General features: G+C 48.5%; 2 protein-coding genes across 2 annotated transcripts; both read left to right on the top strand.

Annotated features, from left to right (window-relative positions):
* Window positions 1–4,895: 4,895 nt before the first annotated feature.
* On the top strand, window positions 4,896–7,418 carry CALHM3 (calcium homeostasis modulator 3). Its single transcript, XM_071564091.1, has 3 exons — window positions 4,896–5,182; window positions 6,072–6,327; window positions 7,032–7,418. The coding sequence occupies exons 1-3, from the start codon at window positions 4,896–4,898 to the stop codon at window positions 7,416–7,418; spliced, it is 930 nt and encodes a 309-aa protein (XP_071420192.1).
* Window positions 7,419–11,878: 4,460 nt separating this feature from the next.
* Window positions 11,879–14,289, top strand: CALHM1 (calcium homeostasis modulator 1). Its single transcript, XM_071564014.1, has 2 exons — window positions 11,879–12,427; window positions 13,822–14,289. Exons 1-2 carry the CDS (start codon window positions 11,879–11,881, stop codon window positions 14,287–14,289), a joined length of 1,017 nt encoding a protein of 338 aa, XP_071420115.1.
* The last annotated feature ends 1,325 nt before the right edge of the window (window positions 14,290–15,614 follow it).

Consider the following 15,614-nt stretch of genomic DNA (forward strand, 5'->3'; position numbering starts at 1 on the left):
TGAGCTGGGATATTAGGCCTGATTTCCTAATTCACTCTTGAGATGCGAAGAAACTCTATCTCAAATTATGCCACTGTAGCATCAGATCCAAGCCAAGCAGATAAATGGCCTTGCAAAAAGCCCTCTCAGTCAGAAATGGTGTGAATAAGGTCAAGGTTGGGATAAACCAAAGTCAGGAAATGGGGCTTCTACTGAGCCAAAAAGCAAAGTTCTAATGGCCAGGAGAGCAATATATAATGCGTTCTTAAGAAGAACAACACATAAGTAAGCCATATATTTTCTCACTGGCAGTCAGCTGCATGTTGGTGGTTTAATGAAGTTACAAGGCAGAACACAGGAATATCTGATCTCCAGAGTACATCATTAGTGAAGACAAACTACATTTCACAATGCTGTCATTATTTTTCTTAGCATCTCATTAATCATTTAATGGTCATTACTCATTATTTACTTAGCCTGGGCAGAGTGCACAGCTGTGTGAAAATACTCACATTCACAGAATCATAGATTCAGGTGGTCCCTGCCCCACAGAGCAGGGATTTGTAATTTTTCTCTGCTGCCAGGGACCATCAGGAGTTTTTATAGAAGGAAACACTGCCTATGTCCTTCTTCATGGGCAGTTGAAGTGGATATTAACTTCTGCTCTGATAAACTGAAGATGCTGAAACATTTCCAGGTAGTGAGGGGTAAAATCTGCCAGATTTGGAGAGAAAGAAGGCAATGATGTTGCTCCACTGCCCTAAAATACCAGTGAGGGACTGAAATTGTCTGAAAAGATAGAAAAAAAAGTTCAGTTGCAACCTGGTGATCAAGTATAGACAGGCTCTCAAGCTGCCTACCCGTGTGCCCCAGGGGTTATGTACAGGCTCACCTGAACAACAGAGGAACGCAATGCTGGTTTGCAGGCACTGCTCCTGTAAAAGCCGTTTACAGTGTTAAGGACTTTCACTCAAACACAAGATGACAAATTTCCTCTAAGCCTTGAAAAAGCACTAACCCTTGTCCTCTGAATAAACACAGCCAGGTGGAAGAGGTTACCCTGTTCACCAGTTGAGAGGTGCCAAAGACACAGACTGGAACACAGTCCTCCGGTGATGACCTGGGAAAGCGTAGGTGTTCTCATGTCACAGGGATGTAGATTTTCACCAGTGACTTACTCATCCTCCCAGCTGCTGGAGGGAGGGTCCATGTGGATCCACACTTAACCCCGTAAAGTGTGGGGTTAGGAACACACACTGAGGCAGGGAACACACCTTACTCAGTACCTGCTCCTTATGACCATACAGTGCTTGTTTTAACCAAACACCATATGGAAGTGGCATCTCTGTGTGGCATTTAATGACCCAAGATATTAGGAAGGAAGAGACATTCAGAAATGACCTGATTTCATAGCCATCTCCTCCAGTCTGTCAATGTGCTGGACTAGTTCTGCATCCCAGTTTATCCCAGCGTAACTTCACAGCCAGCAGCAGAGGCACAAAAAGGAGCAGGGTGATAGCTCTGTGGTGCTGGTGACGGGACCCTGACTGCAGCAGCCACTTGGACCAGGACAGCGTCTCTAGGTAGGTGTTAGAGTTGCTGTGCCTTTGCAGATCAATTGCACAACTTCACATTTTTAACAGAGGAGAGGAAGTCCTTTTTTTTTTATAATGCCCTTGCGTCATCTAAGGGGCAGTTGACCAACCCAAGTAACAGTTTCCTAAAAATATTTTGCCTGTGGCAGACATTTAGGACAGAAAAAACATCAGTCCAGGTAATGAAATAATTTGTCAGTGTTATAAGCAATTGTAAATGGCTCCTAATGAGGTAACTCATCACCTCCCATGCCACAGGCCAGGAGTGCTCCAGCAGAAGGCCTATGGCCTCTTCCCTACTGCTAGGAAAAGTGCTCTTGGCAATGGCGTCTTTCCAGCTGTGCAAGCTTCAGGACAGGTGAAATGTCTGCTCCAGCACACTGGCTTTCCTATGGGAAAGATGGTCCAGTCCCAGCACAGAAAAAGAAGACCAAAGTGTGACAAAGCAGCTCACATCCCCAGCAGCTCTCGCATTTCTGGGGTTTGGGGGAGGCCAGGAACCAAGGAGGGTCACTGGCAGAGCCAAGGTGCTCCTGCTGCCATCCTGTGGGTGAGTGTGGAGCTGGTGGCACAGACAAATGGCACAGGCACAGACCTTCTGCCTCTCTGCTCCCCACCAAAATATACATATAAGGGCTTGCTCTGGAAATGCACAAGTCCAGAAGGCACACACGCTGCATGCACAAAAGCAGTGCTGCTCCCACATCACAAGCTCAGGTACAAAACTGGCCACACTGTTCTGCTGAACTTACCCTATTTTAAACGACCAACTCTAATTTTTATGACAAAATCATCCTTTTACCCAAAGCAAGAGGGACTGATGGCTGTGTTGCACCAAAAGGACTCTTGCCTATAGAGTGAGGGTTTCCCACACCTGTAGCCACCACTCACTTTGTCATACAAGGCAAAAAGCCTACAGCTGGTATTTTACTCCCATAAAGGAGCAAGGAAATGAAGCCCCCTCTCTAGTGCTGTTCTGCAGTGCTGAGTCAAAAGCAAAGGGTTGCCCAACATGGACTTCCAAAAGATGTACTGAAGAACAACAGCTTCCAGTACGGTTTTGGAGATGTGCTGCCAAGGTGCACTTGCCTTTCTCTGAGGATGGTGCCCTGGAGAGCCACAGGCAGCCTCTCAGCAGGCTCAGAAGAGGAGCTACACTGCTGGGGACATGGGGCAGGTCAACTTGTGGAGGAGAGGAGATAGATTATTTTATTCCTTGTTTCCTCTTCATTTCACCTTAAGAACTGAGTAGCCAAATGAGCTTAGTTTTGAGAATAATTCTGAACATTTACCCATGTCTAGCAATTTACTTACCTCATCAGGCCTTTTTCTCTTTCCCCAAGAGGCTCCTGATGTCTTTCTCTGCAAGTTAAGGAATATTCACTTTCTTCTACAGTTCAAAACCTCCATGTCTCAGTTCTGAGTTACTGGTGAGATCTCACATTACAACAGAGCACAGTGGTGACCCTGGAGAGTCCTTTACAGACCTCTAACACCCAGGCCAGGAGATTCCATTTGGGAGAAGTAAAATTCTCTTGTAGATTGTCCTGTCCAGATGATGTTTCCTACTCTTTCTACATCTTATTTTCCTGAGTTGTGAGGAACTATTTAACCTTTACTATGTTTTTGTCCAGGAGAGTTAGAGAGGTAAAAATTATTTTCTAAAGTAATTGTTCTACAGAGGGTACACAATGCTGTCTGAAGCAGAGTCAACACATAAATGCAAGCCAGTCAATGAGAAATCCACCGAGTATTAAAGCAGTTGAGAACTGTGACCAGCTGCACCCTTGCTAAAAATCATCTGTGGAGTTCAGCCAGGGGTAGTGATGCTCTGTAACAGCAGCGTGGAGGGGTCCTGATGTCCTATTATGGCAAAATGGAAATATGAGCTGATTAGTTGTGGGGGTTTTTTTGCTTGTGGATGAACATCAGCAGTAATTTCACTCACAGGTAGAGAACAAAATTACTGTGGCTGGATCAATGGTATTTCATTAAAGTAACTGTGCAAGTTGCTGTTCAGATTGGAGGAGATGACATTGTGGCCCTGAGAGTCATCTGTATGTGCCTGTAAACAGCTATAGGTACCCCTTCCTGCTGAACCCTTTCAGCATGATCCCATCAAGACAACGAAGAGGAGCCAGCATGGGCAGAAACCTCGGTGCTGGCAGCAAGTGTACCTCAGTGGAGGTGTTTCCTCTCTCTTTTAACAAAATGTAACACCCTTTTCCCCCCACTTTCCCCGAATACATTTGGAAACCTGAGCTGAAAAGAAATCTGAAAATGTTTTCAGAGGAAAGCTGTGGAGACAAAAATGATGTTGTATATGTCAGGAAAACAAACAAACAAACACACAAACAAACAAACAAAACCTTCCTTGTGTGGCAATGGGTTGTATTTATCTGTAAAACGAGCTTTTGAGAGGAAAAGATGAACTACCTCTGAGATATTTAAAATGGACAGAAGATGATAATCCAGTACCATGGAACAAAAGAGCCAGCTGCTACAATTGCACTGTGCACTCTGATGGGGAGCAAAAAGTGCTCCAGTGCAAGGGCCTCAAACATGTGGGTATGGTACAAATGTCACAGTAGATATAGGACATATATCCAAGAGCAGCCTTTGTCCCAAAGTGCCACTCCAGGCTTTGAAAACTATCGATTCTCACAGCCTCCTGACTGAAGGGTTAGTCCTTTCAGCCTATTTTCATAGGGAAATCTGAGCTCACGGTGATGTGGTGAGACCAGAGCCAGGTGTGTGCTCTCTTCCTCCCCCACTCAGGGCTGGGGACATGCTTCACAAAGAGAGAGGGGGTGGCAGCAGTAACAGGGATAAGCACATTTGACTTACCTCATTTCTCCTGGTTGATGAAGCACTCAATAGTCTTCAGTCAGCAGAGAGGGCAGCTCACAGACACCCACCATTGGCTCTCCACCAAGAGTTACCACCTCCCTGAGGGAGGGATCCAGCACCACCGGAGGCAGTCACTGGCTTGCACATGGACAACCCCGAAAATTAAAAACAAGGTGGAAAAAAAAAGCTGCTGGGGGCTGTATCTATCAGCTCACCTGGGAACTGCTCCTGAAGCCACACACTAGATGAGAGACAGACCTGTGAAAGTGTGTGCCAGTGGAGAAGCCCCAGCACAGTGTTTATCTGCCTGCCACAGCAGATCTTTTCCATCCTCATCCTCCTGCCCTGGCTGACTACAGGCTGAGCTGCATCCCCTGCCGTGTGGCAGCAGAAGGAAAGACAAAGGGAGACAGGCTCTTCTTGGCAGCCCAGGGATTTCCCACTAGGAGCATCTCCAGCCAGAATAACACGATGGACCGTTTCCGAATGATCTTCCAGTATTTCCAGTCCAACTCGGAGTCTGTAATGAACGGGATCTGTGGGCTGTTAGCTCTGGCTAGTGTAAAGATGTATACCTGCTTTGACTTCAGCTGCCCCTGTCTGCCCCAGTACAACATGGCATATGGCTTGGGGATCATGTTTGTACCCCCTGTCATCCTTTTCCTATGTGGCCTCATCCTCAACAGACAGTCCCTGGTGATGCTGGATGAGTGGAGGCGACCACAGGGCCACAGAAAGAAGGACCCAGCTGTCATCAGGTGGGGTTTGCAGCAGGAGTGGCATCCCTCTTTTCTCCTCCTGCTTAGCTGTCTCTCTCCATAGTTTTGATCCTCCTGGTAATTAATTTTCTTCTAAGCTCATCTCCTAAGACCTTTCCCCATGAGCCTGGAGGGGCAGGGGCATGGCAAAAACATTTACCCCAGCAGAAATGAAGGCAGTCTCATCCCTTTCCAGCAAAGGAGTGTCTTAAAACACCTGGATTTGTGACATTTCCCTGGGAAACTGTGTTGCTGCCTGCCCTGTCAAGCCTTCACAGGGTGTCTCCTTGGGGTTCCATGTGCAAAAAAATGAGGCATTTCCACTTAAATATGCAGAAGGTGTGTAATTTCTTCATCAACAGCCTTGTAGTTTCCCTCCCTTCAGCTGATTTTTTACTGAGTTACACTGGTGGAAGGGAGAGGAGAATCCCATTCTGTTTCTTGCATACAAAGTTTTGTGCTACACACAGGTTGGCTCAGAGTGGAGGAAGAAAGACTGCAGAGAAAAGGGATTTTCCAGCTAAAAACTGAACTGATGAGAAAGAAAGTGTGAATGTAGAAGACAAGGGATAGCTGACAAGGATCTGTGCATGGGAGATATAAGTGTACAGTCAAGGCGAGCATGTAATGAGGGGACCATGCGCTGAGTGAATGCAGGCAGCCCACAGAGCACTGTCACGTGCTGGCACAGGTTTCACTGAGAGGCAGCACCAACAAAGAGATCCCAGAGCACAATAAGCATCAACTGCAGCAATGCTGGGAAGAGTACTTGGAGTCAGCTCCCTGGCCCCAAGAAGGCTGCTTGGTACAGAACAGACTGCATTCATCAAGGCAGAAAAATAAAGTTCCCAGCATTTATCCACTCATCTATCTCTCTCTCTTGCCCCAGGTACATGTGTTCCTCCATCATGCAGCGAGCCATGGTTGCCCCTGTCGTCTGGATCATTGTTACTCTTCTGGATGGCAAATGCCTAATCTGTGCTTTCAGTGGCTCCATGGATCCTGAGAAGTTTGTGGGCTTTGCCAACATCACCCCAGTGCAGTTGGAGCAGCTGCTGGCCAAGGTGTCCTGCAAGGATGATGAACTCATGAGGAACAACACATCCCGCAAGGCAGTGTCCAGGTACCTGCGCTGCTGGTCCCAGGTATGTCCCTGCTGACAGAGCCCCTCATGTTGGTGAGGTGCCCAGGCATGTGGTAATTGCTCCTGCTCTTCCTTCATTTGTCACCACTTCACCATGGTCAGGCTGGCAGCAAAGCCACTCTATGCTTCTTTATGCCTTCAAGTGTTGCTACTCTCAGTGATAATCTTGAGTCACTCAGGTAAAGAAAAGGAAGTTTAATTAACAGATCTTTGTTTCTAGAAGAACCAGCAGTTTCTGAACCCAAATAATAAAAAGCAAGATGCAAGGAATGTAGATGTTCAATGTCCAAAGTTCTTTCTAACTGCTAACTTTGAAGACAGGATTTGCTGTTTTAAGGACAGTGCAAGCTTAGATGAAAACAGCTTCCTCAGGAACGATTGAACACAATGGGGAGTGGAGCCCTGACTGGATTCTGCACTCCCATGCTCAAAGCAAATGCCTGTCTGCTCCAGGCTAACTTTGCAAACACTTATCCCTACTGAATGATTGATGGATAGATAAATAACCTATATTTTATGGAAGGAGATTACACCAACCCTCTGAGTGTAGTTTAGGTTGCTGGATTTCAGAGATAGATCAAAGGCAGGAGTCTAGATATGCCACATCTCCCCTCCAGCCACACAAACTCCCTGTCTCACTGATACAGGAAAACAGTTTGTGCCTGTTGTGTCTGTCTTGCTCACAGCTTATTTCTTATCATCCAGGCACTTGGCTGGAGCATTTTGTTGATCCTTATTGTGGGAGCTTTCCTTGCCCGCTGGCTCAAACCTTGCTTCAACCAGGCCACTCTCCTGCAGGCACGTCACTGGAGCAACTACATTGACATCGAGCAAAAGATTTTTGAGGAAACCTGCTGTGAGCACAGCCGTCTCTTCGCTCACAAATGCATCCTCCACTTCTTTGAAAGCATGCAGCAAGAGATCCAACTGCACAGCTTCAACTTGCCTACGGAGGGAGAGGGGGATGAAGGAGAGGAAGATCTTCGAGGCATCACAGATCAGGACCAGGTGAACAAACTTCTGAAAACGTGGTACTATGAGAAACCTCCCCTGGATGTCAGCCAGGCAACCCAGAGGCATCCCCTGGGATGAGAGAGATCCTCTCTGCCTTGGGCAGACAGCCCCAGTACCCGCTCCAAGTTCCCCCAGCAGACCAAAGTGTAAGGGGGTCTGTGTCCCACAGACACTGAAGGAGCACTGCCAAACCTCTGCACAAAGCAAGGACCAGCAGGTCCTTGCATTAAAGTCTTTATTGCAAACTAATCAAGTACAGACCCATCTATTCCTCCTGAGCTCCCTTTGTCTCTGGGAGTGAGGTATGCAAGGTGATGGGGTTGTGGGAAGTGGGGAGGGAGGTGAAGAAGAAATGTCTCCTTGGACATGTATGGTTAGATGAGGCAAGCAGGGCTCCCAGTTGGAAAGAAGAGGGTGGGGAAGAAGCAAAGAAACCTGCCACTACCTTCAGGTTAAATACAAAACGAGGCATCAAATTGAAAACATATATATTAATCCCCCAAATAAACTTATCAAGCTGCTGACAGGTGGGCCACCTCTTTCCCAGGATGTTTCTGTGCACGGGTCAGAGAAGGAGATACTCAGCAAAACACTGGGAGGCCAAATAACTCTATGGCCCACATGTGGGCAGCTGCATCCCTCTGCCCACCAAGGCCCAGTCTGGAGCTGCAGGGCACAGAGAGATGGGCTGCAGAGCTTTTCTTATTTGCATAGCAAAGTCAGCTCTGGCAGAATCCTTCAGCTCTCTTGGACATGTTCAGAGAGTGCACAAAGCCAGCTGTGGCCCATGCTGGTTGGGAATAAAACAGTGGTCTTCTCACCAGCAGCTCTTTAGATCGGGGGAGTTTCCAAGCTCTCATTTGAAATCAGCATTGCACTTTGAATTTTGTCTCTAGTTGACTTTTATTAGACATGACAACAAAAATCTGAGGCTGTGACTTAGTTCAGACTCACCATTCCGTACTAGTCAAATTGGCTATTTTCCTAATCTGCTCAGAGCAGAGGTCTGCAATTCCCTTTGCATGCTGCTTTCCATCTTCTCAGGTTTGAAGTTATCCCTGAGTGGCCACAAAATATGAAATTCAAAAAAGGGGAAGAGGAACAGATTTGTTATCTGCACCAGGAGGGAGAAAACAGAAGGGTTTAAGGGTGCTGACATGGATTTTGCAGGTCTACCAAGGTTCACATGCTGCTGGAAGGGTCAGTCTGGTCATGGAATAGCTCCAGTTGGATGGGGCCACAGGTGTTCATTCCTCCCAGCCTCCCTGAGCCCCATGCTGTGTTTCTTTCTGAAGCCCAAGAACTCTTCTCCATTGTGGAAAGTGGATGTGGCATTCCATGGCTGGACAAGAGGCAACAGGCAAAAACCCAAAATACAGGAAATTACATTTACATAGAGGAAAACATTTATTTTGAGAGCAATGGAACAGGCTGGCCAGGGAGTCTGGGGCATCTCCATCCATGGAAATATTCACAACCTGCTGAGATGTGAGCCTGAACCTGCTCTGTGCAGGGGGGGTGGACCAGACAATCTCCAGAGGCCCCTTCACACCAGCTATACTGAGTGAGTGCCCTCCTGTGGAAGCTGGGGCAGAGAGCATTGTTCACAAATTTTAACTGCTCTGCCTCCAAGAGCAATTCTGATGTCTGACCTACAGATATGTCAGACATCCTCAGGAATCCTCACCTGCCAAGAGCCTGTGAAAAGCAAAGACAGTTTCCCCAGTCACTTCCCACATTCTCCTGAGGGGAATTGTTATTGCTTTCATGTCCCTCTTCTCTATATCCTACACTGACTGGGACAGGCAAAGCCCTCCTCCACTCCATGGCTTGGAGTCTATTTTGTTGTCCAGGTGCAGAACCCCAAGGGAGGAGGGACTTGGGCATCTACCATCTCTTCCAGGACCTGGTTTCCAAAGCACAGGCAGGTTGAGATTGTGGGAGGAAGCATCAGCTCTGCCTTCTCTTGCAAATCGGTTAGATTGAACTTGCTGTTGGAAAGTTCATAACAAAAAAGTCCTTCCTAACATGGCAACATGGAAAGAAAGACCCAGGCACTGGCTTCTATGGGCTCTTTTCTGATTCCCACTGACCTATTGCTGGCTTCAGTGAGAACTGCTAGTGCTGTACACCAAGCAAGCTCAGACCCTTCACTCCTGTTTAATGAAAGGTAGAGTCTTCCTGGAGATCAAAAAGCTCTTTGCTTTTTACAAGGTTGAATCACTCAGGCTTTTCTGTGAACTGCCCTTCAAAAAGCCACTCACCAGGTAAAAAGGGAAGGCAGCCTCAGCTCATAGCTAGCAATATAATAAGCCTCATCTCTATTCATGCAACAAAATCTCTTCCCATTTGATGACATCACGCAATTAACCTCTCCACAGCAGGCAGAGCTAAGATTGCTCAGGTATTACCCTTGTGCTTTGTGCTCACCTCTGTGGTGTCATCTCAGGGTGAGCTCAGCATTATCAACTGAGCCCCAGGGCTGATGTGGGGGAGAGGTCAGAAACTACAGCACTGACTAAAGGCCAAAAGAGCTGGTTTGGCCTCCTACCTCTGTACTGACAAACTGCAAAAGCTTGGGGAAAAGCTTCTCCCATGTGCCACTCATGTATGTGCGGCTTGCCTTGGTGACATGTCCCACAGCCACCAAGGCAATCATGTTGGTGCCCAGTCACATATATTTTGGTCCTCATGTCAACAGCACAGGTGGTGCCCAGATCAGAGGGGCTGAACTCCTGCAACCATCTGTTTTACGTCCACTCACAGTCCCAGTAATCCCCATCTTTTGGCCAGCTTTAGCGAGCAACCTAGTACATCAAGGCTTCTTTGTGAACTGAGAAGAGAGAGAGAGAACACCAGCAACACCATCCACCTCTTTTAGTTTTGTGCTGTAAGAGCTAAGCCTGGCCTAACCATAACCAATCACATGTCATTAGTGTTTGTCTCAGTTCTGGCCAGCTGAGGAGGAGTCTGTCTGGTCAGATCTGCACTGCTAAATGTGCTCTCTGGAAGCCTCCGGGTCTGCAGAGCTGACAGCAACAAGTTTTCTCTGCACTGTCTACTGGATGCATGGGAAATATGCCTGTGGACACCTTACCCTTGTGTCAAGGCACATATCCAAATCCCAGCCCCTCCTGCTGAATGAATTTAAGTGATCTTCAGAGGAAAACCAGCTCCACTACACCTTCAATCCCTGGGGCTCCTGGTACCTGCTGGCCTGATGGGCAGGAAGGGCTTTGCACAGTCCATGTCTGCAGGTGATTTGGTGCCGCTGGGAAATGTGGCCCTTTGGGGAATAACAGCTGCCCTTAGGCCAGGGAAGTCACAGGCAGGATTTACACATCCTCCTTGTCTTCCGAGTTTCTGCACATCCAAAATTCATCAAGGCATTTGGGTTATACCCACAAGAGGTAACTGCAAGAAAATCATTCAGCCTGCATCACTGTCATTCAGAGCAAAGTATACTGAAGCCCTTCAGAAATGCTCATTGAAAGTGAGTGAAAAGAAGAAATCCCAGGGAAAAACACAAATCTCATAGCCATACTGGGCAGTGAGCATCTCCTGAGAAAGCAGAGGCACCCAGGGCTCAGACAGACCCCCACCTGCAGAGCCCCTGTCCCTGCCACCCCTTTTACTTTCTTTGCCCCTTTTTCTCCAACTCCAAAGCCAGGAAAAGCACTATGTGCCTCTAGGTGTTTCCAGACTATTTGAGGCAGGGTTTGAAGGATATTTTAGCAAGGCCTGAGGGCTGCCAAAAACAGGGAGCTACACATGTCATCTTAGAAGTGAAGTGGCTGAAATGTGGATGTTTACAAGATGGAGGGGAGTGCCTAGCAGACCTCGGCAATACAGACACAGAGCACCAAGAGCTTTACCTCTCCTTCCTCTGCTTTTCTTTTTCTTTTCCCTTCACTCTGCAGAATAAAACTGAAGAGCTACTCCCAGTGAAGCAGGTACAGAAGAGAGGACTAGCAGACCTGTAAAGTGCTTGCATTAGAAGCTGCTGAGGCAATGCAGATGTGGAGGGAGGGGGGAAGTTCTGGCATCCCACTTTTCCATGTGTGCTGGCACTGCAGAGGTGGGGTGTCCTATTCAGTCATGGGAGGAGCACTTACCTCCTTCATTTGCAAACAGGTTCACAGAGGCTGATAAGCCAATTCCCCATCTGCCCAGAGCACAGAGTGCTCTGGGGAGGACACAGTCATGGTAACACTTGCACCCGCCAGCCAAGGGGACTGTTGGCTAGAAGTCTGCAGAAATGGGGTTGTGGAGAAGAATAAAATCAGGTTTTGCAAACCAGAAACAACCCAAGTCCCATAGATCCAAAGAAGAGCAGGAGGAAACAAATTTTAAACTCTTGCAAGCAGCAACATCAGCAGAAAAACTTATTTTTAAATATTAGGGCTATAAGAGTGTATGAATGAAACAGTGAACTGCACAGAGACTTGGTGATGCCTATCTTTAAAGAGAAAATCTGAAAGAATGAAGTAAACTGAGGCCACAGCTCGGGCTCTGGTGGAGAGAGGAATCAAGGGAAAATGGACAAGTTTCGGATGATCTTCCAGTTCTTCCAGTCCAACCAGGAGTCCTTCATGAACGGCATCTGTGGGATCATGGCCCTCGCCAGCACCCAGATGTACTCAGCCTTTGATTTCAATTGCCCCTGCCTGCCACAGTACAACATGGCCTATGGGCTGGGCATCCTCCTAGTGCCCCCATTCATCTTGTTCCTGCTGGGCTTTGTGCTGAACAACAACATCTCCATGCTGGCAGAGGAGTGGAGGCGGCCCCAAGGTCAGCGAGGGAAGGACCCGGCTGTCCTGCGCTACATGTTCTGCTCCATGACACAGCGGGCCATGATCGCCCCCGCCGTCTGGATCTCGGTGACACTGCTGGATGGCAAGTGCATCACCTGTGCCTTCTGCACCTCAGTGCCCGTGGAGACCCTCAGCAATGCCAGCCACCCCCTCCTCTCCCAAGGGGACATACAGCGGGTCCTCGCCCAAATCCCCTGCAAGGAGATCTACAATGGACAGGAGCTCATTGCCAACGAAGTGGCCGTCAGGTACCTGCGCTGCATCTCACAGGTAAGAGACATCATGGCTGCGCCCTCACTAGTGGTTTGGGGTTAGGCACTGCCAGCCTTAGCTCTATCCTTGGCAGAATCTCCTTGTTGAAATCAAGCTGCAGGAGGACAGACTGGTGGTAAAAGTGGCAAGATGTTCAGACTCAGCTTTGCAGAGTTATGCCTCCAGTGTGGTGCAGAGGCTGTAGCTGTTGGTTGTCCTGATAATCTGGTATCTCCTTCTGCCTGGGCAGCCTGGGGCTGCAGAGTAGTGACACACAGTAAACCATATGCAGAGATTTATTCTAAGCAAGTTCAGATGGGGCTGATGTGGATGTTACTCAGTGGCTGGCAGGTTCTCCCATTGCCTGCAGTTGCTCTTGCTTCATATTATAACATGTGCGAGCAACTGTCTGATAACCATCTATGCCACTTGCCTCTGCTGCTTGCATGGGAATAGCCAGGATGTGTTTATTAACTATCCCAGGGAACCACAAATGAAGTGCCACTAACCACTTGTCCTGTGCTTAATTCCTCTCAAGCCTTCTGCTTCTAGCTATGCTGGAAACAGGATGGTCTGACCCACCTGTCACTCATGCACTCCTGTTTAAAAGCAGCTCTTCTGCCTGACCTCCTTAGGGCAGACAGGGGTTATTATCTCATTTAAGAGAAATGGAGCCACAGGGACTTCTCCAAAGACACAAAGCAGATTTTCCTGGGTAGACCCTAATTACCAGCTGCTGAGAAGCATTGGGAGCTATAAAACAAGAGGTCCCATCTAAATACCCCTCTCCAGGTGCTCTTTTAGAGGGCTGCATTTCTAGGGGCGCTTATCCTCACAAGCTCTGCCTGCACAGCCTCGCAGAGCCTGAGCCAAGACTGATGGTGAACAAGACAGACTGGTCCTGGCTCTGGCCTTATCTCACCCTTCCTGTCAGACCCCATTCACAGGGAAGCTGTCACTGCTGCTCGCTCACAGTAGACGTTATTAAGTCCAACAGCTCAGAAAAATAGTAAGACAACTGCATAAACCCAGGGAGTATCTGGAATGATACTGCAAGTCAGAGAACACAGACTGTCCTAGACCCAAGTGAGGTGCAGTCATATCAGAGGCAGGACCAGGGGCTGGGCACATGTTTCAGCCTGGTGTTATTTATGGTCACTGCCTGCTGAAGCTCTACAAGATTAGAGAGGTGCTGCCTATGTGGGTGCACTGAATAAATTTCAGCACAGATGCACTGACATGGTACATAGGGTGTGCTCATCCAACTCTGCAGTGGAAACACAGCCCAGTGTCAAACAGCCCAAAGTGGAGCCAGGCTTGTTTGCAGCCTGGGGCTCCTGCTGGCTGATGGGAAGTGCCAGGCATGTGATCTTCCTGCCTATGATGGGTCTGGTTCCCCCTCATCCCTGCAGGCCCTGGGCTGGTGCTTTGTGCTGCTGATGACCACGCTGGCTTTCTTGGTCAGATCCCTTCGGCCCTGCTTCAGCCAGGCCGCATTCCTGAAGAGCAGATACTGGTCCCACTACATCGACATCGAGCGCAAGCTGTTCGACGAGACATGTGCGGAGCATGCCAGGAGCTTTGCCAAGGTCTGCATCCAGCAGTTCTTTGAGAGCATGAGCACAGACCTGGTGGCTGCTCACTGCCACCTGCCCAGGAAAGCCTCTGCAGATGTGAGGGAAGCTTCCAAGAAGCTCTTGGGGATCACCGACCAGGGTACCATGAACATGGCCCTGAAGAGCTGGCACAGATGCAAGCCCCCACTGCACCTCCACCCGCCTGCCCTCCCCAGTGGAAATGGCTGGGCAGGAGAAGGTCAGCCCCCCATGCACCCCTCTGCACCCCGAAAGGAGACAGTTGCCTACTACAGCTTGGTGTGAGGGGGTGCAGAGCTATGCAGAGGCAGAATTACACTTCTGGGTGATGGGCTGCAGAGGGGACAGGCAGAGGCAAGAGCCAGCACCACAGCAGCTCCATGGGAACAGGCACCTAAAGGGCTCAGGAGTGCTGATGTGATCCCATCTACTCTTACATCCAGTCCTGCAGCACTGGTAATTCAGGCAATGAGTTTTGTGCCCAGCAGGAAAACGATGCAAGGTCATGATGGATGAACCCTGGGGATGCTGAAGGGTACAATGTGGAAGCCAGACGTGCCATGTGTCCCATACCACCAAGCACCAGGTTTGTGTTGTGGTGGGTGCCAAGACAGACACTAGCAGATGTGCTTGGCACTGAGAAGTGCACGTGGGTTTAGGCAGTATTAAAATCCCATGATGGGGAAACAAGCTGGGGGTGGCCCATTCTCCTGCCAAGTCACGAAACTCTAAAAGTCTTCTCACTCTACACATTCTTCCACACACTACATCCCCACAGACACACAGCTCCAGGCCAAGAAAAGCTTTAAAATAAGTTTGACTCAAGCAATGAGCTAGTGAAGGAATATCCCATATCCCACTACATGTGATGGGAACAGCATGGTTAGTGTCATAAGGACTATTCAATGATGAGTCCACAGAGATGCTCCTTGAAGAAAGTGTCTAGACCAGGAGAGCAGATATCATTCTGCAGCAGGGTGGGGGGAGGGAGTGGGCCAGGCTAAGCCCCTTCCATAAATCTGCCTCAGGACAGTTTGTTCTTACAATTTTTCCTGGATTCTTCCCTGACACAAAGACTGTTGTTAAAAACCCACCTGGGTGTTTGTTTAAGTAGCCAAATAAATAATTCAGGTTTACCATTCAAGTTCTGTGCTCAGATACAGGATTTATAAAAGCTGTTTACAAAAGCTGTTGGTGTTTCTTTACTTGGATGCAATGCAAAGGGCTGGAAGGGCCCCCAGGCCAAGCCCAGGGTGCTGAGGCTGCATGAGGTGGGGTGTTTTGCCAGTGCACAGCAGCCAGCGCCGAGCCAGCCCTGGCCCTCAGAGGAGAAGCTGGGAAGGCACTGTCAAACCTACACAATACATGGTAGCTGCCCATTTCCACAGAAACTGTGGATGATGGGATGCAAGCCCTTGAGATGACTATGGAAATTGCAGCCCGGAAGAGTATTTCCCAGTGGCCCTGATTTTATTACCAACATGCAGAAGGAAAACCCTTTTGAGGGATGAGTTTTACTCCTGCCACATCCCTTTTAAGATGCTCATACCCCTGAAATTTCTGCTGCGATGTTCTTGTTCAAACAACTTATTATGGTTGGCTGGTAACTG

This window comes from Pithys albifrons, chromosome 9 (genome assembly GCF_047495875.1).
Source record: "Pithys albifrons albifrons isolate INPA30051 chromosome 9, PitAlb_v1, whole genome shotgun sequence".
Taxonomy (NCBI): domain Eukaryota; kingdom Metazoa; phylum Chordata; class Aves; order Passeriformes; family Thamnophilidae; genus Pithys; species Pithys albifrons.

Bases quoted from the DNA above. Each gene is read 5' to 3' on its own strand.
- CALHM3 (XM_071564091.1), top strand. From the start codon at position 4,896: ATGGACCGTTTCCGAATGATCTTCCAGTATTTCCAGTCCAACTCGGAG. The intron at 5,183-6,071 runs GTGGGGTTTGCA...CTCTTGCCCCAG, and splicing joins AAGGACCCAGCTGTCATCAG to GTACATGTGTTCCTCCATCA. The intron at 6,328-7,031 runs GTATGTCCCTGC...CTTATCATCCAG, and splicing joins ACCTGCGCTGCTGGTCCCAG to GCACTTGGCTGGAGCATTTT.
- CALHM1 (XM_071564014.1), top strand. From the start codon at position 11,879: ATGGACAAGTTTCGGATGATCTTCCAGTTCTTCCAGTCCAACCAGGAG. The intron at 12,428-13,821 runs GTAAGAGACATC...TCATCCCTGCAG, and splicing joins ACCTGCGCTGCATCTCACAG to GCCCTGGGCTGGTGCTTTGT.